The 27,653-nt window shown below is 40.5% G+C and overlaps 2 protein-coding genes across 7 annotated transcripts; one reads left to right on the plus strand and one right to left on the minus strand.

Moving 5' to 3' along the window:
• Nucleotides 1-2,289: 2,289 nt before the first annotated feature.
• LOC127350218 (retinoic acid-induced protein 2-like) lies at nt 2,290-11,937 on the plus strand. Of its 2 annotated transcripts, none has more exons than XM_051376617.1 (2): nt 2,290-2,438; nt 8,370-11,937. In XM_051376617.1, exon 2 carries the CDS (start codon nt 8,447-8,449, stop codon nt 10,079-10,081), a length of 1,635 nt encoding a protein of 544 aa, XP_051232577.1. In that variant the 5' UTR covers nt 2,290-2,438; nt 8,370-8,446; the 3' UTR covers nt 10,082-11,937. The 2 variants fall into 2 exon arrangements, with proteins under 2 accessions (XP_051232577.1, XP_051232578.1); XM_051376618.1 differs by lacking the exon at nt 2,290-2,438 and adding an exon at nt 6,855-7,692.
• A 1,337-nt stretch (nt 11,938-13,274) lies between these two features.
• LOC127350217 (sex comb on midleg-like protein 2) lies at nt 13,275-26,223 on the minus strand. Of its 5 annotated transcripts, none has more exons than XM_051376615.1 (15): nt 26,066-26,223; nt 23,775-23,851; nt 22,871-22,945; nt 22,339-22,409; nt 21,787-22,021; nt 21,225-21,313; nt 20,881-21,124; nt 17,890-18,155; nt 17,698-17,791; nt 17,379-17,582; nt 17,066-17,227; nt 16,626-16,754; nt 15,408-15,626; nt 15,134-15,297; nt 13,275-14,919 (listed from the first exon to the last, which is right to left on the minus strand). In XM_051376615.1, the coding sequence occupies exons 2-15, from the start codon at nt 23,794-23,796 to the stop codon at nt 14,794-14,796; spliced, it is 2,100 nt and encodes a 699-aa protein (XP_051232575.1). In that variant the 5' UTR covers nt 23,797-23,851; nt 26,066-26,223; the 3' UTR covers nt 13,275-14,793. The 5 variants fall into 5 exon arrangements, with proteins under 5 accessions (XP_051232575.1, XP_051232576.1, XP_051232572.1 ...); XM_051376616.1 differs by having other exon boundaries at nt 15,134-15,294; nt 15,408-15,629; XM_051376612.1 differs by having other exon boundaries at nt 15,408-15,629.
• Between the last annotated feature and the right edge of the window lie 1,430 nt (nt 26,224-27,653).

Raw genomic sequence — 27,653 nt, forward strand, 5'->3', positions numbered from 1 at the left:
GAAGAACCAAACACTGGCTCTAGATAAGGCCTTTTGCAGCCAATGTAGTTTCTCCTACACGCTAGGAAAGGTGAATTTGCAACTTCATGACTAGATATTACTATCACTGGTCCTGTAAAACAACGACGAGGCTTTCATGTGCGGCCTGAGTTATAAACGAGGTCAACTCACATCTCTGTAAAGGTGTATTCAGACAGAAAGCTGTTGACAATTTTTGCCTTGTATCTTTCCTGCAAATTTCTGTCCAATCCAATTTCTGTTCTTCTTCCCCTTGTCTCTGTAAAATTTATAAAGTGCAAGGATTTGCATTGTTTTCACTAAAGCTGAAACATTTGCAACTCATATGGACACATCTTCAGTTCAAGTCTCTTTCTCAAGTAAAAAGGCTTTGTTTTACACACGTTTTCAACGTTGTATTGAGAAACGCAGCACATGTGGAGCTAATTAATGATTACTGAGAAAACCTCTTGAAAGAAGTGCTTAATTTCTCACCTGACCTACACAGTGATTCCTTTATTTTGCATCATAACAGGAAGATGAACTGTAGAGAAGTTTAATGTTTCACATAAACTTACCTCATAAAGTACTTTGCTCAGCACCCACAAAGGTGCTGCCTGTCACTGGTTTGCACATTTTGTGGCTTTAAAAACTGTTTATTTAGCAGCTCTTTATTCAAAAACAGAGGGGCTGTATTTTCACCATTTTCTTCCATATTTGGATTTGTAACATTTAGTTGTCAAGTATTTTTTCAGCATAAATGTACCAGAAACAGTGATCATACACACAATGAATTGGTACTGACAATCTAGATAAGAGCACAGGTCCGCAAGGCATATCTGTCCACACTAATATACATTTTTTTAGATTTGATTATGAAGTATTGATTGCATGGAGATCCGTCAGAAGAGCCGCACAATAAGTGTTGATCTGAGCTGTACTTCCTTCCATGTGAGTCATACTGACTGTAGACAGGGTGGGGGGAGGAACACTGAGGAGGTAACCACACCAAAGTCACCACCAGGCCACCAGGGTGTATTGTGAGGCTCATTATAGTGCATTAAACAGACTCCCTGCGGAACAATGAGAGGCCCCGGGGCCCTGAGGCAGAGCCCGAGGCTGGCTGGGACTGATATAGAGACCCAGGGGACCCTGCTCACCCGGGCCTGTCGCTACCAGACTTTCATCCACAGCTGCCAAACTCCATTCTCCTCTGCTTCTGTCATCAGCCACTCACCAGGCTGAGACCGTCTGGAGTACTGTTTAAAATGAACAAATTAAATATATTCTTATATTGCTTCTAAATTGTACCGACATGAGCTAACAGCGTGTAGCTTTCATGACCCAATCATACAAGGTAATGTATCTCTGTGCATTTATTCAACCTCATTTTCATTACATATACATTATATTTATGATTGAGTCATCCCACTCTCTCGCTTCCTCAGTCGAGGTTTCTGGTCATTTTTTAGTGGTTATGATCAGGATTAGTTCATGTGAGGTTCTGGTGGTATTCATATCTATATTTATGCCAAATTACAACCACAGGGTCCACAGGGTCTACACCAGACTTTTTTTTATAGGGATCTGTTATTTGGTACTAATTGTAGGGGAAATACGGAGGTCCTTGAAAACAAATCTATCTCCATTTAAACTTAAATAAATATAAATAAATGATTCATTTATTATTGGAAACTTTCTTCTCCATATATTGTAATAAGTTGATTATATTATTATATGCATGCCTGTTGACAAATGTCCCAGATTATCCACTAATTCAGTAGTAGTCATTTAAGGAAAGTGAACAGAATTTTGTGTAGTAGAAAGATGTTTTTTTCTGCTCTCCTTTCCTGGTAATAATCGATCATTCCCTTTAAGTTGCGACCCCTTGTGGGGGTCCCAACCACATATGGGATCTATTGCCGTGGAAATGGATTTCACTAACTGGAAATGTAGAATTCCAATTAAATGCTCTCGTTATTTCTCTCTTGTAAACGCCAAATTACACATACTTTCTTTTAGGAAACTTCTATTTTTTAGAGACTGCAGACCTGTAAAATAGAGCGTCACCCGCACTGTCATTAACAGACATCAACACAATATTTTTTGCACTATATGGATTATTTTATTTCTTTTTTTAAGTTCCCGTAGCCCTATCTATTTTTTCTGCTTTTGATATATATATTCTAATTGTTAATATTAGGCCTACTTGTCTAATTTTTATTAATTAATTTCTTTTTTTGCATCGCTCCCTGTGTAGAGGAGGAGGGAGGACCCGCTGACGCTGCTGCGTGCGCAGCTTCAGTCTGGAGTCGCTTCGACGGAACCGCAATGAAGAGATAAATAGAAGCCTTATCTATTTATTTTAAAGTCTCATTCATTGACCAGTGAGAGAGGGCAGCAGGCCTGGGGAACTGCTAATGTGCTCGTCTGCTTGATAGGTGAGTAAATGTTGGTGTTGGTAGCAAGACTGGAATAATTGTGTAGAAGAATTAGATTAAAGGGAAGGAGATGAAACAGGGTGAGCCAAGGCTTTTCTGATTTGAACGTCGCTTATACGCTGAAACATTAATTCGTTTCAACATTAGCACGCAGATTAACTGGGAGTTATTTAGCTAGTGGCACGGTCCCGGTTTTAAATCGCATTAAAACATTTTTTCCAATTTTAGAGACGATTTGCGCAGCTAGCTCGTGTCGAGAAACGCTCACTGTCTATCAGCGCGAGCTCGTTTTTTAAATATTCGCCCGTTGAACCGGAACTTCAGAAATAACACGTTGTGATTTAGCGCGAGGACCCCTCTGTCTGCCTCACATTACTGTCTTTATGGCAGCGGAGCGTCACGCGCCCTCAGCCCTTCATGTTATTGCCGTGTGATGTGCGGGGAGTCGGGGACGTGCGCATACTCGACGCACAGCCTCCCTGCTTTTCATGGCGAACCGTCCTCTCGCTGAGGGACCAGACACATCAGTGAGCGAGCTGCTAACGGGCATATTTGTCTGCGAGGACGTTAACGCTGTCTGTAGAGAAATAAAAATGTCACAAGTGAATAAATAATGGAAATATCCTCAGTTGAACCCGGCAGTGTCACACTCGGGGCCTGTTACAACAGCCTGGGCTTTAACAGCCTGTGCATTTGCTTATATTAATGTCCTCCTGTCACATGTGCCATGACAGAACTGGTGTAAGAAAATATGGGATTTTAACAATGGTACAGATAAACCTGAGCTTCTCCAAAAAGCCCTCAGTAAGGATGGAATTCACATAGCAGGAAAACAATAAATTACTTTAATTTCTAATGTTTAATGTTCAGGTTGTATTGAGAGGAATTGTTTATTTCTTACTATTATCTCTAAACGCATACTAAACATTATGCATTATTCAGTGTGTCTTGTGCAACCACCTATTTGCTTTGTGTGCATTATAGTTCATATACATAACAATACTTGCCCCAGTGGTGCAAGCCTGTGGTATAAATGTGATATGGTTAAATGGTTAAATATTGTCACCATTTCACCATCTGAACAGCATTTCTCAAAGACCAACTGGATAAAACAGTGACTTATTGTTACACAGCGACCACAGTGACGACTGTTCCAATTGTATTCATTAGAAGTGTTAAATTATTCAGCAAATTTGACTATTACTGTGGGATTTAGGAGATCAGCTGGGGGACAGCCAGCTGAATAAAAGAAAATCTGCACTGATGTGAAAGCAGCCTGCATCAGTCCGAGGATGTGAGACTCATGAATGAGGCTCCGTGTGTCTCACTAATGAGATGTAATTGGCTATTGGAGCGGAGGGGTGTTGAGGGCCGGTGACCTTTAGATCATCTGCGGTGCTCCATCCGTCCCCGGTGCTTTGTTCACTCTGGTCTGAACGCTAAACCGAACCCATAACAAGGAAATATTCTATGAGCAAAGAAAGAGAGCAGTTCTTGTAATGTATTTGGACTGCAGTGCAGTTTAATGCAGCTGAAGTTGAGGCGTTGTTGTTTTCTCCCTGCTATTGACTCAGTAAAGCATACATTCCATCAATGAGGCAAGGAGAAAAAAAGGAAATGTGGAAATCATTACAGTAACGGGGACAGGGGAGGGATTTCATTTGGCTCACTGTTAGGTCTCTTCTTGCCTATTTACTCAATTAGCTGTTGCTGGCTAGTGAACACAAACCTCTTACAGATGATGTGGGAGTTACCAACAGCATTAAATGTGTGGCTGCTCTTATCAGTCCTTTAAGAAACAAACACTGCATTCATTTAACAACAACATTGCAGGTTTGTTTGCGTTGCGTGTTTCTTACATTGGCTCATATTGTTAAATGAAAACTGCATTACACTGGTGCTATTTTTATCTTAAGCTAATCTACAAGCTGCATCATCGTGTGGAAATGTCTAACTCTGTTAACAAGCTGTATTCAGGAAGATGAATGAGTTTAACCTAAAGCTATTTATGGAAAATAAGATTGCGTTTCATTTTCTGACATATATTCTGAATTTGTGCAGCTTTACACAGGTCTGACTGCTCTGCTTAAGAGGTGTTAGTAGCTTAAGAGGAGATGGTAGCAGTTCATCTTGGGTTGTATAAGTCAACTTTAACTCTGGAGGTAAAGAGGAACGAGTAGAGACATTTGGCACATCAGCAGGAATCAAAGAGCTGTTTATTGATGCTTATGTGACGTCTTTCTTTGACCTTCCCTCTCTGTGATAACACAGAGACAAAGCAGAGTCACAGAGTCAGATAATGTGACAGTGAAAAAAAACAAAGATGAACATGCTCTCTATGTACTTTGGCTCGCTCTCGACTTTTCTGGCAAAACCTCCTTCTTCTGCAGAGTTCGACATTGCACTCACATGATTCAAGTGCAGAGAGTGTGGAGCAGTGAGCGGTGAACCGCTGTTTGCTGGAGGGGGAGAGAGCCCAACCAACACCCTGATGGTGATTGCTGCTTAGGAAGGTCACCTGATCTGAAGGCTCAGAGTAAAGCTCACTAACACTATTTTTATTTCTTCTCATAAAATATAAAGCCCAAGCATAAAAAAGTTATTTCACCCTGACAACAAAATTAAGAGGCAGCGTTAAATTGAGTTTATTATGTGGGTTTATTCCCCTCACTTCATGCACAAATCGGGCCAAACCATTACGGTCTGTTACAGTAGGGGAGTCTTAACCAAGAAAGGCCTCTTTCATATTGGTCAGCGAGGCTTTATCGTGTCACAGACCTCATGACCATGTTATCAAGCAGGAAATGTCTTGTCACGAACTTCCTGGAATGCAAGTGAGACTGTGGCATCAAAATGCTGGAAAAATAGAATAGGTCCTAATTTCTTATTCAGGCTTAATTTGTAACTTTAGATCCAATTTTCTTTTTCTTTTCTTGTAGAAAGGGTAAGGATAAGTGAGGTACTGAAGATATTGAGAAAAATAATCTATTAGAAGAGTCTTGTAAGACAGATGCCTTTGCTTGGATTCTTGTGTCAACACTTTGTCCAAGTCCTGTTTTTCTGGCCTGGGAGCCCATAAGTTGCAGGATGAGCCTTCCCTGTGAGGACAGAGCAAGGTGTTTGGTACATGCATATGGACAACCCTGACCTGCCGGCCCATCACTCAGAGAGCCGACCCTTAAAGATCCGCCAACTCTAGACTGAGTTGGGAGCAGAAGCCTCAAGCTATAAATGCACAAATGCTTTTATTGGTGTTCTTATGGGGTATGTTTGAGCGTGTTTCTGTATTCCCGAGGCGCACACACTTCCCAGGCCTTTCCCATGTGTGTAGCAGGTTATCGGCCGACCGTCTGGCTGTAGAATCCCCTGTGTAATCCATCAGAGCCATATTACAATGTCTCATCTATGCTACAGAACAATATAAAACCAGCCTGGGGGGATAGAACGCTCCTCCTCGCTGCTCAGTGAGGCAACCCAACACCACATGAAGGCTGCTCAGAAAAGAAAAAGTGTCACGTTTTTAGAAAATTGGAACTGCATGTGTGCATTTAATCGAGTTTTCCACTTAAAAGGACGGCGTACTCAGTTGTTACATTTCAGGTTGTTTAAAGTGCTCCCCTTCCCAAGACCTGAGCATATTACCCTTGCTGCTCCCATCAGTATGAATAATTGACCGTGCTGACATTGGATGCATTGTATCTCCAGGCACCCAGGGGATGTTTTATCACTACAGATGGATGAGGGTTGACAGCCAGTGCAGGCAGGACATGTGTTGTGTGGAAGTGTCATGTAGTGAAGAGGAAAGGCAACAAACAACAGGCTTATAAAAGCATGATAACTTCTGTGATGACAGATAGATACATAGATGGTAGTTGATGAGTTATGAACTGGGTGATTTATTCCAGTATAACCTTTTCTATGTAGATATTGTAGCTCGGGGGTCTGGCATATGAAACGCTTCCGTCCCTTGAGCTGCATATGGCTTATTACCCCAGGCTGCAGCTCTTCAACTGGAGACCTAAACCAAGAGAGACGAGTGGAGGAGGGGGAGAATGGAAAGATGTAAATCATTTACAGTGTGTCTGTAATCAGCAACATAACCGAGTGACGGATGTGTCGTACCTCACTCAGACCAGTGTTTGAGTCCAGGAAGCAGATGATCTGTTTTTGTGTTGTGTTTGTTAAAGATTAGACAAGGAACGCTTGTCTTTGTAGGCTGGATTAAGGTCGCAACTAATAATTACTGTCATTATCAGTGAATCTATAGATTATTTTCTTGCTTAATCTATTAGCCTTTCAGTCCATAAAAGGACAGATAATAGTGAAAAATGCCCTTCACATTTTCCCAGAAAGTGACAAATTACTTGTGTTTTTCAAACAACCCAAAAATCTTCAGTTTGACAAAAGAAAAAAGCAGCAAGCGTCACATTTGAGACGCTCTGAACAGAACATGTTTGGCATTTCTTATTGAAAAATGACTCCAACAAATAATAGAATATCAAAACAAAAACAGTTGGCTATTCATTTTCTGTCGGTTGACTAATTAATAAATTGACTGATTGTTCTGTCCCAGTTTCCAGTGATATTAGTGCTGTCTTTCACTAAAACCAACATTTCCCTTCTAATTGGTTCAATGTATGTCCTGCTTGATGAAGATAATGTGACATTTAAAACATATTAGGCATACATAATCCCTCTTTATCTTCTCTGGGCAAGGCAAGTTTATTCATGTAGCACTGGAACCAGGCCATTCAAAGTGCTTCACATGAGACATAAACTGTCATTACCTTCATATTGGACCAGTTTCTGTTTACATTTTAATGTTTAATTACAGTAACAGCGAATAACAGCTAACAGGATAATTGGACTCTGGAACATACAGCAGACAGCCTCAGACAGCCTAATCTCAATTTCCTGTGTTGAATCACAATGAGTCTGCTCTAATTTGGTTACATGTGATGATGTATGAAGGACTGTAAAAGCCCCTCAGTCTTACTCAGTTTACTGTAATTATTTGTTTGGGGATGAGTTGTAAGGCCCAATAATGCATTTTAAAAGTTTATATTATTTTTCCCACAGTGGAGAGATGAGTGACACAGAGTGTAGGAACTGGGCCAATCTGTCGGACGTTATTTAAAGGGGCACTCCACCTTTTTCAGCCTGTGGGAACTGGCAGGTATAATCCCTGTGGCTCTGGAGGAGCGTTTCCAAAAGATTACCTTGATGATGTCACAATGGTGTCATCAGGGTAGAGGTGTGTAGTTTCACAGATGTGGGTGTTTACCAGAGTTATTATAGTTTTGTATTTTTCAATCAATCTACTTTCAGCTAGTTTTATTGTTCAGAAATGTTTAATTTTAGTTTAGTTTTTATTAGTTTCAGTGTTAGTATCTTTTATTATTATAATATGGGGGTATTTGTCAGGGGCAAATGTTCAGAATAGGTATCACAACACATTGACTCACAATCATGTAAACATCTCAGTCTATTTTTATTTGATTTAAGTTAGTCCTAGGACACAATATTATTTCAGGTTTTTTTTCTTTTTCTAAAGTCTAGTGTTTATTTGTATTTCAGTTCACTAAAATGTTTGTTCACCTGCCTAGTTTTAGTTTATATTTCTGTTGTAATTAACTATAATAACCTTGTCTGCCTCTCACAAGTCTCTCCAGTATATGTTTTATATTAAATCACTGCAGTGCCCTTCTGTCATTTCATTCAGTCTTTATTTTATGGAGTATTTTGCTCATAAGTCGTCCATAATGCTAAATATGAATAACTGAGCTGTAATAGACGCGACATGGAGCCAGTGTCCTTCAAATGGCTGCGAGGACACATTCCAGAGATTTCTACATGTGTAAGATTTTCCACATTATAACACATTTTTGAAACTACTTAACATCATAAAACACTCTGTTTCCTGTATTTCAGGGCTGCCTAGAACAATAATGGATGAGACCTGTCACTAGCACTTGATGAAGATTTGGATTCACTCTTCAAACTGAACTATGGAGGGCAGTGATGATGTGTCTGTGACCATGACACAGTCCCAGACTGATGTGTGCAGCGCTGAGGTGGGAAGAGGAGAAATCCCCGGTAAAGCGGAGGACGGAGCAAGTCCACTCATTCCTGCCGACTCATGTGGTGCAACAGAAATGAGCAAAGGAGGGCTGTCTGACCTGGTGGAGCCTCCTGCGCCGTCAGTGGTGAGTTCCTCCGCCGAATCTCCAGGAGGTGTGGCGCTCAAAGTCGCCACAACTGTACTACACCCGGTGTGCCTGGGAGAGAGCCCGCTGATGCTGCCCATCCACCTCCAGATGGCCGGAGCGGCCGGGCCTCAGCTTGGTCAAATGGGTGCAGCACCGTACTTGATAACAAGCCAAAGCCCAGTTTCACTTCCCCTAGTCTTGGATCAGCAGGTCATCCAGCACATGAGTCCCTCTGTGATTCCTCAGACCACAAACTGCCCTCAGCTGCCGCTTCAGAACAACGTCGTGTGTCACAATCCTTTGACGTTTGGTCTACCTCCGGCTGTCGAGCAGAAGTCAGCGGGACAAACGCAGGATGCCAACCTGCTCTCCCTCCTGCAGAATCCGGCTTTTGCAGCCATCCTGCAGGATCTCTTCCCTTCCCAGGCAGGTTCGTCAAGCTGTCAGTCACCAGGCTCTACCTTCTTCCCACTCCCTCCCCTCACACCTCCCTATACCTCCCCTCTGGCCCCGTTAGTGCCGCCTGCCACCCTTCTAGTTCCCTACCCTGTCATCATCCCCCTGCCAGTGCCTCTGCCCGTCCCTCTTCCCATCCCCATTCCTGTCCCTCAGGCCGAGGACTCAAAGGGCAACATGCCAAAACCAGTTTGCACTGTCAGTAAAAGCACTCAGACTTCTCCAAAAGATACTACCTCTCCTTCGTTGTCTTCGAGCAGATGCATGCCATCGTTCCAGCCACAAAATGTGTCCCCGTCTTCAGTTCCTCTAGATGAAGGACAAGCTTTGGACCTTTCTGTCAGAGCGTGTCCAGTTGAACTAAAACAGGAGTACCCCAGTCCACAGCAGGACAGTGTGCTCGACTTGTCAGTGCCTGGTGTGAGGAAAAAGTGCATTCAGGCGGAGAGAGAAGTAGCTTTCCATTCTGGTCAAGATACTAGTGCTACCTCTTTGTCTCTGGGGGTTGAATGCACTCAGAGTTTAGATTCCAAACTCCTGGGCAGTCTGGCTTCCCTGGAGTTCAGCCGGCAGCACAAGTGGGTGGTTGACAGCAGTGCTGGCGGGTCCAGTTCTCGGAACCAGGAGGCGTCTATCAGCGGAGCCGGAAACCTTGAGATAGTCAGCACCTCGCAGACGGCCAAGGTCATCGTTTCGGTGAAGGACGCCATCCCTGCCATCCTCTGCGGGAAGATCAAAGGCCTATCAGGAGTCTCCACCAAGAACTTTTCCATCAAACGGGACGGCAGCCAGGCGGCGTCTCTGCAGCAGCTCTACGCAGTGCCGTCGGCGTCCCAGGGGGAGCAACACGACCCCAACAACCCGCTTAAAAAAGTCCCCAAGAACAGGGCTATCAAACTGAAGAAGGTCAGCTCACAAGAGATCCATTTCCTTCCCATGAAGAAGCAGAGACTCGCAGCGCTGCTGCCCAGGAAGTAAACGTGCTCGGAGGAGGGGGATTAATAGCGGGACCGCTCTCTGGTAATCCCTCCAGAGCGTGTAACATAAAACATATGTGGGGACATTCAGTAATCAAACTTATAAACTTACATCTCCAGTCAAAGCTCAGAGTTTGGCTCCAAATGTTGCATAAACTGAGGCTCATGAATGTCTGACAGTGTGACACAGTAGTTACAGAAAGGCTTTCCATTGGGTGTTTCTGAATTGCTGTGCTTTTTCGTAATGCACTACTCTACGGTGTAATGCTCAACCAGAAATGTTTGTGTGTATGGCAGCTTAACGGGCCCTCATGTGGCTCTGGAGATTGTCTTTATGAATGGGAGATGTTGAAGAACATTTTCTGACTTTATAATTACAGCAAAGACACATGGGTTCCATTTTTCCATTTGGATCATGGTTTGTTTCCACATGTAATTTTTTATTTAAGTGCACTGAAGACCTAAAAACCCCTGATAGTTGAGGCTCTCACTGCTCAGAGCAGAGCAGTATGTACTGGCAGGACGTGACTGAGACTGTTCAAACATGTCCCATTGTCGGAAAATTCCCATAGTCATCAGTAGCTCAGTGGGGCAATTCATTCTCCTCTGATTGGTAGGGCTTTAGCATGACAGGCCAATAATGACTTGGCAAAACCTGAGGCACAATTTCATTATCTTGGCAACAGCCGTGGGTCGCGACAAAATACATTTTTATTTTGTGTAACAGCAGGGAAAAAAGGGATGTCTTAATCGTTTTGCGCTTTTTAAACAGAACTTTCTACGTGCCTGTCCAAATATAAGGAAAGTATTTCTGGAAAAGAGCTATTTTTGTTGCTGGCTGAATTATCCCTTTTGAATTCATCAGCGCTTCAATATAAGAGCCAAAGCTGAGAAAACACTTCACAGCAAGTGTATGAAACACGTGAACCCGCTGCTGTTTCCATTAACAGACACAGTGAATCTAGTTGGAGGTTTTAATAGCGATCTCACCTGATAAGTCAGCTGAGAATGTGAAGCGGATGCAAAGTGAATTTAACTGATTAAAGAAGAAATAATGAAGATTTTCTTGGCTTCAGTGAGAGAAGATACCGTTCGTATATTTAGTTATTAGTGTGTTATTAGTCTGTTATTAGAACCAGTTTTGAACCCCTCCTTTTTATCAAACTTGTCGGTGTAAAGCATTTGTTCCCAGTGGTTTGGTATCATTTTTATTTTTTGTGGAAGATTTCTGTCCCATGATTATGATCAGAGTTGTGAATGTGAGAGTATAGTTGTGTGTCAGGTTATTTATCCTATTGAGTGCACTTTGTCATAGTTTAGTTGGAAACATTACAGGGTGTTACTGCCTATTCTACTAAAACTGTGTTTCCCCTTTGTGATTACAGCATTTATGAAATCTGTGATTTATAGGCCAAGAACTAATAACAGCCACAGACTGTCAGGGTGGAAAATACCTAGTTCACAGACTTTTTACCAGTTCTTTATTTATATCGACGTACTGGAGCAACTCATGTCCACAGTCCATTCAACAGAGAGCTCTTTGATTTAGTAGTTTGAACTGATCACTTTGGTTGTACAGGATTTAACCCTAATTTATTATTTGTACAACTTTTATTTATACAGTCTGTATATATACTGGATGGTCAGTGAGGAGACAAAGTGTGACTGGGTATAAAAAGACAGCTTCCTTTCTAACTGTCAGTCTCCTGAAGCACTTTTGGCTTCCGAAAAATCTCCTGTTATTTTAAATAAGATGTCGGTGAAGAAACACAGTTGAAATGCGCTGACAGTTAAATGTTTGCTGTACAGTATGTGTGCTTTTTATATGGAAGTGAACTAAAATCTCCAAAGTCTGAATCTGTGTCTTTTTTCTTGACAGTCAGTTTAATCTCAAACAAGTCTGTTTTTAGTCTTCCTTTTATGCACTTCACTGAAATCAGAAAAAACTGTTCTCATGTCAGGATTTAAATGTCAAAGGAGTCTGAAAGAGCAGATAAATAAAACACAGAAATGACAGAAGTCAGTAAACCCGTTCAGGCATTTAGGCATTCTTACCCTCTGTACATCTTGTAAGTAGTTTGGTTTGTATTCACTTCACCCTTCATTCCTATCAAACTGGCCAACATCAAGAGTCTCTGTACAGTTCCTGAACTAAAGCCAGCTCAGTGACTGTACAGTAAACTGGTTCAGTCCCTCAAGTGTGTAAGCAAACGCTCTGGAGTAGAGGAGACTGAAATGTCTGGAGGCCACGTTCAAAACAAGGGATGTTTACGATAAATTCAACACACACACACACACACACACACACTGTGTGAGCTGTCAGTGGTGTCACTGTAGTACAAGGCAGGTTTGGGAATAAAGTAAAGGTACTAGCATCACACTTTTTACTACAGTGAAGAATTTAACAGCACTTCACATTTTAACACTTGTTGTCTGTGTATGTATTTTAAATTCAGAATGCTGATTGTAATAATGTTTGTAGTTTCACAAACATTCACCATTACCAGAAGCCCTTCTTGGTACAAAGACAGTTGTTGGATTTTAGAGGTACTTTCTGGTTTGTAACCAACCAGAATCATTTTTCTAAGTCTCTGACATGTTTTTAAATAGTTTTGACATCTTTTGTTTTCTTATATTTCATGTCATAAATAAACACGAGGCTTTTTTTGTACGCCTGAGAGGTAATATTTCAAAACAAACGCCACAGAGACTGATGCGAGTTTAATGATGGAAATGATGATTGTTGGTCTTTGTCCTCTACATTGTAGTTCTTATTGTGCAAATATCTCACTTTAAATAATGGCTCCATCCCATTTAGGTGAGCCACTTCCAGAGCTATGGTATTGTGCCTGCGCACTCACTGACATGGCTTACTCAGACACTTAATGCAACGGAGCCAACGTTCATGTTGTTAGTCACACCTGTGCTTTTCCTGCTTTCACAAGTCAAAATGTCTGCCTTGAAAAGAGTCCATAGGACAACTGATGTCCTGAATTCATTTTCTAAAATCAGCCAATCAGTAATGTTTTTATAGTTAATACTGGTGATTAAATAAAAGAATTCGGCAACTTTCTTCCCCTCTGTGAAAACACATCCTCTGTCTACATCATTTGTTGTCATCAGTAACAACACATGCACATCCTTTTTTTTTTGGTAGGTTTATAAAAAAAAAAAAAAAAATGAAATACACAACATCATAAACACGTATTGTTTATCTGGTGTGACATAATGGACTTTTTGCAACACATATTTTTCAAGTACTTAAAAGAAGATGCAAGAGAGGGAAATCAACAGCACTTCGATCCTGTGTTGAATATCATATGGCACAAGTCTTTAAATCAAGGAAGGGAATAACAGAGAAATTCTGTTAAGTATATTATAAACAGTATGCTACAAAAGCTTGTACTAACAAAGACCACATAAACCTGAGAAATGTCGTAGGTAAAGCAAGGCAGAGTCTATTACTGGGAGTATCTGAACTAAAAGCGCTGTGTTAAGTATTAAAAAGCAGAATGGAATCCACCGTGAAATATTCACCACGTCCCCATCCCCGTTATCTTCACATTTCTAACTTATGTATATGATTTCCTTAAAATATTAAGTTTCTACAAAATGTACATTCTGTCGCTGATATTCATGGTTAAACCCATAAAACTGTACACATCTGTTTTCATTGCTAACAGTGATTGGAACGGTCAAAAGTGACAACACTGAGGTCGCAGGCGGACCGACGAGCTTACATGATTATGACTGATAAAAATATTACATCAAAACTAAAACATACAGAGCCCTTGTAATGTCAGATCTGAACTTCCTAAAGAATCTGTCCATTGGAACTGATAAACCCAGAACCTCCAAGATGACTCAGAGCTTGGGGTTCAAGCGGTTTGATGTTGATAAGAACTGCGTGGGGACCAGTGAGAGGCAACGTAGGGCCCGCTAAGACACAATAATACATCATGCCACACAGCAGACGATGATCCTGCAGGACACTCGTGGAAAAGGTGAGGCTCAGTCAGAAATGTCAGAGCACAACGTGATTACCTACCAGGACGCCGACAGTGTTCTAGGAAATGAAAACGTCTGTCTAGCGTTGTGTGAACGAAATGGAACGCACTGACATGAGCATTCTTCGGGCAGGCGGATATACCCATATTTGAGGCATACATGTGAAGAGTGAAAACAGCTATACAACAGCACATACAAGAGAGCATCCAAATTCTTTTAAAGAGCATGGGGAAGAACATCTGATGGGATTTTTTTTTTCAGTATATCAACCCTTCCTTATTAACTGGAAATTCAACAATAATAAAAACATTATATAAGAAGAAACATTCTCCATCTTTGGGGGATCCAAAACCAGGATCAAAAGATTTCATCTCCGTAAAAAAACGTGTCCACGTGTGCACATGTGCTATGTAAACACTACAGGGATTCTTTTCCTTTGGGATTTCAGAGAGTCAAATGGCGTCTGTTAGACTTGAACAGCTTTTTGTTCACAGATGAGGGGATGAGGTAATGTGTCAGCAATGCACGGCACACTTTCTCCACTCTGGAAGTCAGGATGAAGTTGTAACATCTAGTCAGTCCCTCGAGGTGGAGTCTAGAGTAACATGTAGCCCCTGCGTGCCCCATGAGTCAGTGTCCACACGCTGGCTCTTTCAGGGCTTATTGCTCATGGGTCTGGCAGGGACAGGGCTGCCCTGGCTCCTGTTACAGTTTGCCTTGTTTCAGCCTCTCTATGTGATGGCATAGCTTCAGTGCAGGCCCCAGTTTCAGACCCATGTACTTCATGATCATGTCGCTCCGTAGCAACATCAGAGCTTTTCCATCAATCTCCTGTGGAAACAAAGAATGGGGCTCATTATATTAAAATACCACGTAGAGACACAAATGACCTACAGTAGCCGAAGCCAATAATAATAATAGACAAAAAAACAACTTGTGGTTCTTTTTAGCTCAACTCAAAGAGCAATTGAGCACTTCCAGGGAGACCTCAGCATAAAAACGTAAGCCCTCATCGTACTGTTCCACATTTTTAAAGTTGACTTACATGTTTTCTGAATAGTTCAGCATGTGGAGCTAATGCTGTGGGGTCAGCGTCCCTCACAAACTGCATCACCTCTTCAATGGACCAGGAGGAGGGGTTTTTACTGGGCAGCTGTAGACTGTCCCGCTCAGACACTAGAGCCTCAGGACCTGTGGTGGAGCTGGCTGCTACCAAAGCAGAACACACACACACACACACACACACACACACACACATTAAGCATGTGAGGCAGAAGTGAGCAATTTTATACATCTGCTTCCACAGATTCTTACTGTACCTTCAACTCGTCTGAGAGGCTGCGTGGAGCTGAGCTCTGCAGAGTTTGAGGAGAGGCGGCGCATGGGTGTGCCGTTGCCAGGGTGGTAGAGGCTGCTGGCCTGTGAGTGGTACTCTGAGGAACTGCGCACTGTCTGGGGTCGAGGGGTCATGGAGTTGGAGGCTGAGTCCATGTAGCGCTGCTCCTTTATTAGGACGTTCTCTTCATGGGGCAGAGTCTCTGCTGGAGAGAGAACAACACAACAGACATTCAAATATCATTCTATAAAAAAGCTTCTATAATACACTTTCATCTGCTTTCAAAGTGGTCATTGTTGCTGAACTGCATCGCTGTCTATAAATCAAAGGCCCTTCTATGATGATGGTACTTAGAGGCACATACAGTGTCACACAGCAGTTCCCAACCTCTTCCCTTATAGACCCTTTTTCTGTCATTGAGTACACTGACAACCTCTCAGTTTATATTTAATGCATAACAATAACAGTACAGAACAGCTGATGAACTGTACTATGAACCCAAATAGTGAACACGATAACTGCAGCAGTAATAGCTAGATAACTATTTCAGTTAGTAGTACACAACCTTAACCAATGGTAAATATGTTGACTTAGGGTGCTACTGTATCTGATGTCTTCTCTACTTTGTTATGCAGGTGTTTGGCCGTTGCCACCGGAGACCAGAACCCTCAAAATCCAGGATAACACATGGAGCAAATAAACACAACCTGCGTATCTCTACATTCCTACTTATTACTATACAGCGACATACACTCCTCATTATAGTATCATCTCCTTTTAGTGCCAATGCTGACACTAGCACTGAGCAGTCAGCTTGTATACACACTGCAGTGAATCTAGAGAAAACTATTTGGCATATTATACAACACAAAAGGGCTTGAGGTAGAATACTTTGATATAAACAGCTATGCCATATAAACAGGAACAGAGATCAAAAGGTATGAAGTGTGATGGACAAATTCTCAACTACCAAAATAACGACTAGAGGTTAACAGGTAGGCTGCATCCAGTGAGGTGTCAGATCTGCTGCTGGTAACAAGAGTGAGGCAAATATTTAACATCTAAAAGCAGTATAAATGTTAATGTTGTAAATGAGTGCTAAACAAGTCTCCAGCACAGAAAGATTAGTATTACAAGTCCTTAGGTGCAGTTTTGCTAAACAAGCACAAGTAAATAAGCAAAATGTACTAAGGAGCTGTACCTTCTGAGGGGTGAGCTTCGGTACGTAAATGTTTAGGTGACAGAGGGGCTGCATACGGTGGGGAGACTCCAGTGGGACTCCGTTTACTGCCCCGAGCCAGAGACGGAGCGTCCAATGCCTCTTCTTTCACTGAAACACAGGAAACAAGGAAGAACAGATTTTTAGCTTATAGTCCACTGTATGTGCATACACACTACAGGACAACACAAAGATCAACACATACGACACATTACTACGACGTCCGAGGTTTAAAGTTCTTTACCTTCTAAGACATATAAAATATCACTGATAAAAATGTTAAACTGAGGAAATAACAAGGCACAACATCTGCAAAGGCATGTGATGGTCATACTGGACTTTATTAGTAATTATTGCCAGTTTATTATAAGAACTAGGATCAAGCAGAGATGTTTCCCTCCTGGACTGAATGCAGCATTTACCTGACTTGGTCCTGTCATAAGCAGTATAGTGGCTGAACGGTTGGCTGCTGAACAGGTTGTCACATTGCAGGTGACGACACATAGTCTCCAAGAAGCGCAGCACAAAAGAAGCACTGGAGGCTGCTGGTAGTTTGACCACACGAACTCCGCCATCTGTTCTCACTGGGATGAATGACAACATGTGTTATTTATACACGTAGCCAAGCTTTGATGACAGACAGCAATCTGACGAATCCATTGTTCTACTGTTCCAATTATTATTATTTCAGAGGTAAGATACTTCTAATAGCTGGTTTTGTCTATGTGGATCTACCTCTGACAATCTCTCCTCCTCCTGAATGAGTCTGCAGAGCACTGAGCAGGACTTTAGGCTGGTATGCGCAGTCTATACATGACTGGACCACCTGCTGGAGCACAGCATTCACTGGCCCCGGTCCAAAGTGGTCTGGCAGACGCTGCATCTGCTTCCTGTCCAGGTGGGGACCACAGTTTCCATGCTTATTCACATACACACACACTGGAACGACACACAAGAAACACAGTGAACAAATTAGAACATCTAATAATAGCTTTAATTCAGTGCAAAACACGCTAAAGCTGATCATATGAAGCGAGCGCGCATTAATGCTTACCTGTTGAAACCACCGATTTGAGGCTGGGAGGGCTTTCTTGAGGAACCTGGATGCTGGGCAGCTGTGATGTGCTTTGGAGAATCTTGGACTTTCTCTGAAAAATACACATTCATTTGCAGACCCACTTTAGCACAAAGAATGTGGCAGTAAAAAGTATTCATCTGAGTCTGGGTTTGTTCGGCAGGGTCTCACCTTGCTTCCAGGTTTGGGGCCTCTCTTCTTGTAGGGCCGGGGTACCAGCTGTGTGTTTTCAGGTACAGTTCCATTTTGGGCAGCTGCTGCCTCGGCCACAGCTTTGAGCAGAGCGATGGTCTCACTCTTGGGCCGGCGGCCTCTTACCCCCTTCCTGACGGGCAAAGGGGGCAGAGGGTTTGGGAGTCTGTAGGGGGACTGCATGGAACGTCTGTTGGGCTTGGAGGGTGATGCTGGGAGAATCTGCAAGTTCTTTGGCAGGGTAACTAAAAGAAAAAACATTGAGATGGATATAAAAAAGAAAGAAACATAGACTTGGCACAGCATTAACTGTGGCTTGCTGGTTCCATAGATTGTGAATTAACTATGTAGGCAAAGAGAGAGGATTATAAAAATGATGGCTGGTTTGCAACTTGTCCAATCACTACACACTCTCTGCTGGCTAATTAGAGAGACAAATTGTGTCATTATCTCTTGACCCAGTGACCACCACAGTGCGCTGTGCTGCTGTTGGTGGCTAGGATTAAAGTCAAAGTAAAGAGATGGTCTGGTGCCAATCTGGGTTTGGACAGGGGCATCTTATTACTGGAAATGTCAGGGAAGTGCTCCAGTTTATGTCATACACTTCCAATTTCTTGTTTCTGACTCTGGCATTCCTTCTCTAGAGTGCCCTGCTTGACCTGCTGCCCAGGTAAGCAGATGATAATTGTTTGATGGTTGCATTTAACTGATTGTTAATGACTTCATCATTTGTATTAAAGCCATATTACGACACCAACTAGTCAGCAATGAGGCCTACTGAACAGGCTATTATTCAGACTCACTGCCAAGTTTTTAAAATAATAAAATAATGACCCTAATGTGTATACAACAACAACAACAACACCAACAACAACATTGTCTACTTTTGAAGAACAATACATTTTCCTGCTAGCTATGTGTAGAAATGTAGATATAGAAACTCAAAAGACTAATGAGCAATATCAATCATTTTTCACATATATACAGAAAATGTAGCCACATAAATGAATATAATCCCAGAGATAACAATCAGTGCAGAAACTACATAAATCATACTGAATAATACCTCTTGCAACAGCATCCAAGAGGAATCACCATCTCAGCCGTTTCTTTATTGTAAATGTATGTATTGTGAATGCTCTCTACAAATAACACAAATGCCTATAGCCAAGACCTGAAACAGAGTAGAAGTGTAATTCGTGCTGAAAAGAAAAACATTTACGCTAACACATACCACACAAACCAACAGCTCATTTACTACGCTAGTAAATATTTTTCTCTTTCTGTGTGTACTCAAGATTCCCTAACAATTCCCACACACAAGAGTCAAATAAAACTTCCTACAAAATTCAACAAAACAATTCTTTCAAAACAAAGAACACGATGACAGAGGCATTCAGTAATGGGGGAGGGAATAGAAAGAATAGGGTGACAGTGAAAGGATGTGTGTGCTTTTCATATGCTGTCCCAACCTTTTGAGGGTGTATCAGAGCTCAAACATGAGCAGGTACATGTACAGTGAGTTTTGCAGTTGATAATCTTATCTTCTCTTCTCCATCCAGAGTCTCATACACAAAGAGGGTTGAGCAAAAGTCAGAGAGTGGACTGAGCAGCTTTTATGTAAATATATTTTTCCATGTAAACAGGTATGATGTGAAGAACATAAATCCTCTTCCTTTATCAGTCCCCTCCCTTGTGTAATCCTGACTGTTCCATGCCCGCCAACCAAATACAGAGACACAAACACAGGACAGGACTCCATGGTGCATCTGCTGAGTTTCACATGAAACACACAGCAAGTCTCCTGCTGTATGACTGTTGGCTCAGTGCTCAACATGATGCTCTTTTTTTTTTTTTTTAAATGTAGCCCCAGATGAACGTGCTTAAAACACACTTACACAAACACAAACTCAACTTGCAGCCAATATTGGGACTCCCATACAAATCCTTACTTATCCTTGTTGTGTGTGAAATGACTCAACTTGTGAAGTTTTAGCAGGAAAAATACCTATGTCGTAGTGTAATTTATAGTTTAAGTTTAAGGGAAAGTGAAAACTCTGCTAATACTTGCTACCTTTGTTTATGCTGGGTTTCCAACACAGGAACTTTCCCCTGGAACTAGGAACCTTTGGAGGAATTCAGTTTGTTTCCACCGCAGGGGCCAAAGTCTAAATTAAGTTCCGGGGACATTATTTTACCCCTCAAAAAGTTCCTGGATTTCTGACTGGTCGAGTGTTTGCAGCATTTTATTTCTGCCACCACTTTTTAAAAATCTGTAGCCGCAAACAGAAATGTAAAGACATATTGGGAGAATGTTTAACTGCGATACAAATATGTAAAGATATAAATAGGTGAGATGAAAAATTAATGTTGTAGATTTTTGTCTGTGAAATATAGGAATCTATTATACTCTCTATTATAATTTCTCCTACATCTCATTTTGTTAAAAAAACAAAAACAACACGTTGAAGGAACCTTTTAGTTCGTAACAACTACTTCACAAAAACCAACAACACCAACCAAGCTACCAAATCATCGGAAATCCCTGTACAATCTTTGAAACCACAGCCATAACACCATTCATTTGAACTGTAAAACTATGTTCATGCCTCTTCAAATACATACATTTTTCCATTCAGTCTTTACATTTGGGAGAGGTGTTAATGTGTCTGTATTAGATCACACATAGTTCAGGAGGCAGAATGCTTGCTTTCTTATACTCTATGCCCAGCACCTGTTAAAGATTAGCTGTGTGTATATTTTACTCTGCCAGACAAACAAGACCAGATGATTAATGTTAATTGTGTTTATATTTTTCTAACTGTGGGTGCAATGTCTCGACTGTGGGGGGGGGGGGAATGCCACCGCAACTAAATGAGCAGAATCAAATCTTAATTACAAACAACAGCATCCGCCTAAAAACTCATTGTATGTGCAGACTTGTGCTGCCACCTACAGGGTAGCACTTACCACTGTTGCCTGGTGGCTGCAGGCTGTGCTTAGTGAGGGAGCACCAGCCCACAGGGAAGATGTCCCGGGAGTCATACTTGCACCAGTAATCAAAGGCACCTCGCCACCCATCGAACATGATAAAGACCTCATCGCCCTTCACTTCTCCTATGGTGGCAGGGCAGATGAGGTATGGGTTCTTCTTGTCCACGGCCTCCAGCTTCATGCCTGGTTTAAAGTTGTTCTGGGTGGGCCTCAGAGGCTCCTGAAAATGAATGCAATATCCTCATTGCAACAACTTGCAAGAATCACTGACTGTTTGTATAATTAAAGTTTTTTTTAAAGCTTTTTCAAGAATTAAATACCTTTTTAAAGGCTGTTGCTGGTGCCATCTCTGCTCCATTTAAGGTTCTCAACAGAAACATGGGCCATGAGGAGGCATTCATCCGAAATCCTGGAGGACAAAATGTAATAACATTTAAAACAAAAGTGTGAAAAGCTCATTCAGAACACAAAGAATCTGTGTTATTACCATACCGTATGATTTTGTGGGTAATTTCCATTGTTGTTGCTTTTCTTTCAGTTGGCATCAGTATAATTTTTGCAGATAAATACGGCACTCACTGGACTGAATTTACCTTTTTATAGCAATTCTATTAGCTAGCAAAGAGGAACAGAATGAATTTCAACTGTGGGATATTTTTAATTTCTTCTTTTGTTGTTGCACAAGTTTTAAACCCTGCCATGGCAAAGATAAGGCATGTCAGTTGAACAAGTCTTATTTTCAATGAAATGTCTGCCATGGTAGATCATTTGTTCTATTGTGTAGAATCACAACTAATGAATGAAGGTTAAGATTCTTCCTTTCCTGTCTTGAAATTATAATAATTGACAACAACAATGTGCTTCCCACCTCCCTCGACTTACCCAGTGGTGGTTGCAGCATGTCACCATTCTTCTCACAGGTGCCAATAGGCTGGATATCAGAGGAGTCTACCAGCCTCCAGAAGTCATTGCTGTTGTCACTTCCATCCAGACGGAGACGCAGACGAACCCCAGTTAAACCCATCACTGTAGCAATACAAACTGAGGTGGAATTGCGTGGGTCATGGGCTTCAAGTTTCATTCCCACCTTGAAATCATTTGAGGGTGGGACTCTAGCCTGCAGATATTGGGATTTTATTAGAATTTATATATAATACATATAATTGACATTGTAAGCACTGCTCAAATACAGGCCACCCAGGTATACATAATATCAACTGTTTTAAATTTGTGTCAATTAAGTGTCACTGCATTTAGTCAAATGTTATGCTAACTGTGTAGTAAAGACCTAAGAAACAACAGAAAGGTAGATAAGCACTGTTTCATCCAATACTAAAGTTCTGAATATTCTTACCCAATTACTAAAATGAACTTAAAGACTAAAGACTTCATGCAACTGGCCCTTGGTAAATCGAATAATCTAGGAGGACATACCTGACGAAAACAGCTCGGTGGAGCTGGTAAAGCTGCCGTTTCTTTTAGATATTCTTCCCAGCTGAAAGCATCTAAAAATAATAATAAAAAAGAAAATGTTTGTTCGGTAAAAAAAAAATTTGTTAAATGCAACCTATTACATCTTTTAAAAATAACAAAATATCCAGTAAATGCTTGAGCACAATGTCATAATATCACCTGCTACCTGAATTTTTATGTTATAATATTACAGAGTCCAAGTTCCTTTCCAAGCCCATTTCCGGTCCACTATCCTCAGCTAGACAAAAGACTTTCTCATAGTTCAGAATATGGACAGAAGAAGACCGAAAATCTACGAGAAGGTTTGCTGTTGAGCCAATACTAGAAGCATGTACGCCTTGAAAGAGTGAATTTGTCTTTCTCTACCATAAAATTACTAAAGGGCTCTTCCAGTAATGTAAACACCCAACATAGATCTCACTGTGTTCAACCAACAGATTATAAGTGAATAAGACTCACAACTCTATCACAAAACATCAAATAAAAAGTTCACCTTTAGTTGTTGCAGGGGTTGTACCTGATAGTGGAACTGTTCTTCCCAGTTTCTCCTTTTTGCCATCTTTCTGATCTACAAGTCATAAAGACAATAAAAATAGTAATAATTTTATAAATGTATGAAAATACAAATATTGTTCTACCAAATCTAAACAATAACAGTAAAATACAGCTTAAATAGATGTAGCAATTATATTTAACTGCAATTCCCTCTTTCCAAACATTACAGCTTGTCATTTTAAAGTTATAATTACCTTGTAATAACACTTACATACCGGTACTTTAACACAAGTCAGAAATTAGAGTCTGAAAACTGTTAATCAGGTGTTAATGTCAAACACTAAATTAAAAAAACTGACATTTATCCACCAGTTTGTGAAATACTGAAGCCTTCTGAGAGTGTCATCACTGCCAATGACATAAAAACACTTAATTAACAACTCTGGAATGCCTTCAGTCACCTCTAGAGGGCAATCAATGGTGCAAATGAAGCTGTATGTTGTCACATTATAAAGCCTCTACAGTCCCACTATATACCCACACCTGTGTTTGCACTTATTGTGCTTTATTAGAGCTCTCCTAAAGACTGTGTGAGACTGTGCACACTTTAATTATAATACATACATTTTGAGGACCTCACGTTCCCCCTCACACTTCCACCTAAGCTGAGGTCTATAATCAGACAGAATAAGTGAAAACCCCTGTGTGGGTATGCAGGGCCTTTAATTAGAAAATGAAAGGGAATAACTAATGACTTAATTGCTACAGAGCTTCAGAATTCCCCATTACTGATGTGTTAAAGAAACCTATACAAAGATTCAGCTGTCAAAGCACAGGCAAAAGAAAAAGCTCAAAGTCATAAACACTGTCTTATCAACAATAGTAAAATGAAGTCCCCTTGCCTTTTAGCGGAGTTTTTCCCATGGTGGCTGATGACCAATGGTGACCGAGTATGCTTCTGTGGCTGTGTATTTCTGTTCTAAAAAGGATAAAAAAGGTTAAAAGATTTAATATGAAATGCAGCACACAAAAAACACAACTAGTTCCAAAGAGATTAGTTCATTCATATAAGGCACAAGGCGCAAGTTTGAGAGCAAGGAAGATAAAACAGGGTCGTTTCTTTAAAAAAACTATTTGGGATGGGTAAAAATTAACTTCAGGCTAGTAGATTTCTAACCTTGTGAGCCAGCTGGACTAGTGAAAAAAACTTTAACGTTGAACCCAGCAACAGCTTTAATGTTCAATGCATATGACACTTGGAGATTGGTGCAGGAATTTGCAGTGTTTTTGCACATTTTAACAGTCCATGTACCATTTCCATAACCTTATGCTGGGAAGCAACATGCTGAGCGATAGTTACAGTACATTACTCATTATTTGTTTTACTTTCAATGTTTTTCTCAATTATTGTCACTAAACGAATGGAATAGAGAGCTCAGATGAAGTCTTCAAATGACTTGTTTAATCTGACAAAGTCGAAAAACCAACAATTATACATGAACAATTATGTAAAACACATGAAAGCAGGAGTCAGATCCCCACATTGTACAAGCTGCAAACAGCAAATGTTTGGCATTTTTGCTTGATAAACAATTTAAATGAGCAATTACTGTTGATCTAATCATCAATTAGACATTTATGTAGAACTACAGATAGGCTGTACGATACGGTAAAAACATCATATTGCGATTATTCTGACAGATATTGTGATTGCAATATGAATCATGGTTAGTGGGAATTATAATTTTTTCTGGCCAGGGGATCTCTGCAGCACGTTGTTATAACGCTGGGTTATCACATATTTTACCATTAACTTCTGTCATTTGGATATTACAAAAATGGACAAAAATAACAAGTTTTTAAATAACAATAACTAAGCGTTTTCACTTATGTTACTTGTAGTTACTTATTTAGGGCTGATATTATACAAATAACTACTGATGTTACTGCTATGTCTCAATCGACTTAGAAAATCAGAAGTTCAAGGAGTATAGTGATATTGAACCAATATATTTTTTGGTTTGGAAGGAGAAAAAAAAAGAGAAGCCCTAGTTAAAACAACCTGCAGCAGGGAGCCACATTAAAGGCTAGTTACATGGTGCTACTGTTTGCAAAGTGAAAATAGACCTTTAAAAAAACCTTTAAAGTAAAACATATGAGAACCTCTTTCACGTACAGTAGTGTGTTATTCCAGGAATGGACACTCCCACAGAGACAGGAAGCTTGTAACATGGTGGGGGGTTTTTTTGCCTCATGAGGTTCAACACTGAAAGGACAGGCCTGTGGTGTACTGGGACAGCCCATGTGACACTGTATTGAACTTACTGTACATTCCCTCCGCATTTCCACATTTCACCTAAATGCTGATATGTCCCCTAAGAAAGACCTGAGCGAGGCACTGAATTAGTTATTGTGACTGAGTTAAGTAAGAACAAAATAAAAACAGCCGTCCTACATGTTGGGGTGTAAAACTGAAGAAAACAAGAGTGCGCGTCTTCACCGTCCACTGACCGTTTACAGTAACAACACAGGCTGCCTCATTAACACTGACGGTAAAATTAGCCATTTTGGATGAGTATTATAATGAAGCTAACGTTAGCGTCCATTGAGACAAACGTTACACTACAGGACTTGGTTATTAACTACATATAATAACGTTATCCAACAATATAACTTAATGAAGATATCGCCTTGTATCGGGGGGGCATTATCTGCACTGTTTCCAGTGTTTTTCTAGCTTACTTTAGCCAACAGACCAATGAACGTTAACTGTTAGCTGGCTGGTTATGTCACCTCACATCAGCCTTTTAATGTTAACTCAACGTTAGCTGGGAACTGATAGCTAAATGCCGAAATAGGCACACCGCCAGTTTACTTTCGATATATCGATACACTGAAACTGTTTTGTTAAATACTGTATCTTTGTTCTCGGACGCCGTTCCTGATGTGTAACGTTAACGCTACACGCTTCCAGGTGATAGTCTGGACCCAATGTTGACAACTGAGACTGCTCAAATTGCTAGCAACCACTGCTGGCTAATAACTAGGTTGGCTAACCTTAGCGCTAACGTTAACCCTCTGAGAGCACTTTCTTCCACATTATCGAGGACAATTACACATAAACCAGGGTCGTGTGGCTTCAACTCACATTCTCCCGAAACTCTGTATTCTTTAGTCGGAAGAAAAAACTTACAAGTGCCGTCTTTTTTCGAGTGAAGATCCACACACTTTTCTCTAATCGTCAGCTGCCATTTTTTCACGAATGTAGTGTATGCTTACACGCATGTAATTTATGCCAAAGATAGTATTTCACAGCGAGCATAGACAAGCAAAACAGCGAGACAGTCTGGACGTGCAGAGCAGTAGGCCAATGAATGCTCACGATACTCACACTTACAGCCAATCAGTGAAAGGTTTACTTGTTCTAACCAATCAGCGTCCAGACTGCTGGCTCTGTAGTTTTGGACTCCAGAAAGTAACAGTAGTCAACCATCTTCACTTTCTCTCTTCTTTACTAGGTCTTTCTCAAAAATGCTCAATGTCAGAAAAATAAAATATGTAAAAGAACAAAAAACAAATTGTAATGTAGTCACAGAAACCTTGATCACTGAAAAGGCCAATCCAGACAACATGCTGCTATTTTAAGAAGTAATGAGTGGGACTGAATTATATCATCCAATAGGCTACATTGGTGTACAATAATAGACATGTTTATAAGTGAATACGTAAACAATTTGAGAATTGATTGAAAAAAGGAACGCTTTTGTCAGATTGCAGCATATTAATAAACATATGAGAGTAATACAATATAATAATGCTAAACAAATAATGAAATAATATGATATGAAACCCTAAAACAGCTAAATTCAGGGTAAAATAATCGGGGAAAAGTAGGCAAATTAGAGCAAAAAACGAAAGCCCAAACTAGATTAAAATAAATTACATTTCTATGAAAGTTAGTGTTATTTGTATGCCACCAGGTTAGCAGCACATGACTCAGAATCAAGTTGAGTTTCAAACTCCTGTGTTTTCCCCCGCCCACAATTTCCCATACAGTCTAGATTTTTCTAACAATTACATTACAGTTTGACGCATTTGCATCAGGAATAGTAATTCAACAATTTGATATACAGTATATAAACACTTACAGGGTTTACACTTTTAAGTACTTTTACTTTTTATACTTTAAGTGGGCTACATTTTCTGATTCTAATTTTATATTTAATAAAATAATGTACAGATTAGTAAGGGATGTTGTTTCTTATCTTGTTGTCTGCACAGACAGCATTCAAACATCACACTGTAGTTCTGTTTGAATGATGTATGTGCAGAGTTTGACACTAGAAGGATGTTTTCACATTCATCTGCTGAAAGTGAAAAGTTTCTCTGTGCTCATTGGCTGTGAATGCTGATAACCTTGTTCTTCTACTAGAAAATGTCTGCCTCGTTTTTTGGTACCTAACTCTTCCACATTTTTCATTGTAGAAACTTCATTCAAATGTTCTCATACTAAAAATTCAAATCTCAAAATATTTAGCTCAATTTGGAGAGGGATGCTTCTATTTTGATTTTTGATACCTTTCAGAAATATTACAGTTTTTTTTCATAGATTTTTACCCCATTCATCCTGATGGTTAAATGCTCCCATACTTTTAGGTAGAAACTCCATTCTCTCAAATGTTCCACACCTTTCAGACATTTGAGCTATAACTTAACTTTCAAATCCGATTAAAACTTTTCAAATATATATATTTTTTAAACAAAATCACAATGCAATTTAA

This window comes from Dicentrarchus labrax, unplaced genomic scaffold (genome assembly GCF_905237075.1).
Source record: "Dicentrarchus labrax unplaced genomic scaffold, dlabrax2021, whole genome shotgun sequence".
In the NCBI taxonomy this organism is placed as follows: domain Eukaryota; kingdom Metazoa; phylum Chordata; class Actinopteri; family Moronidae; genus Dicentrarchus; species Dicentrarchus labrax.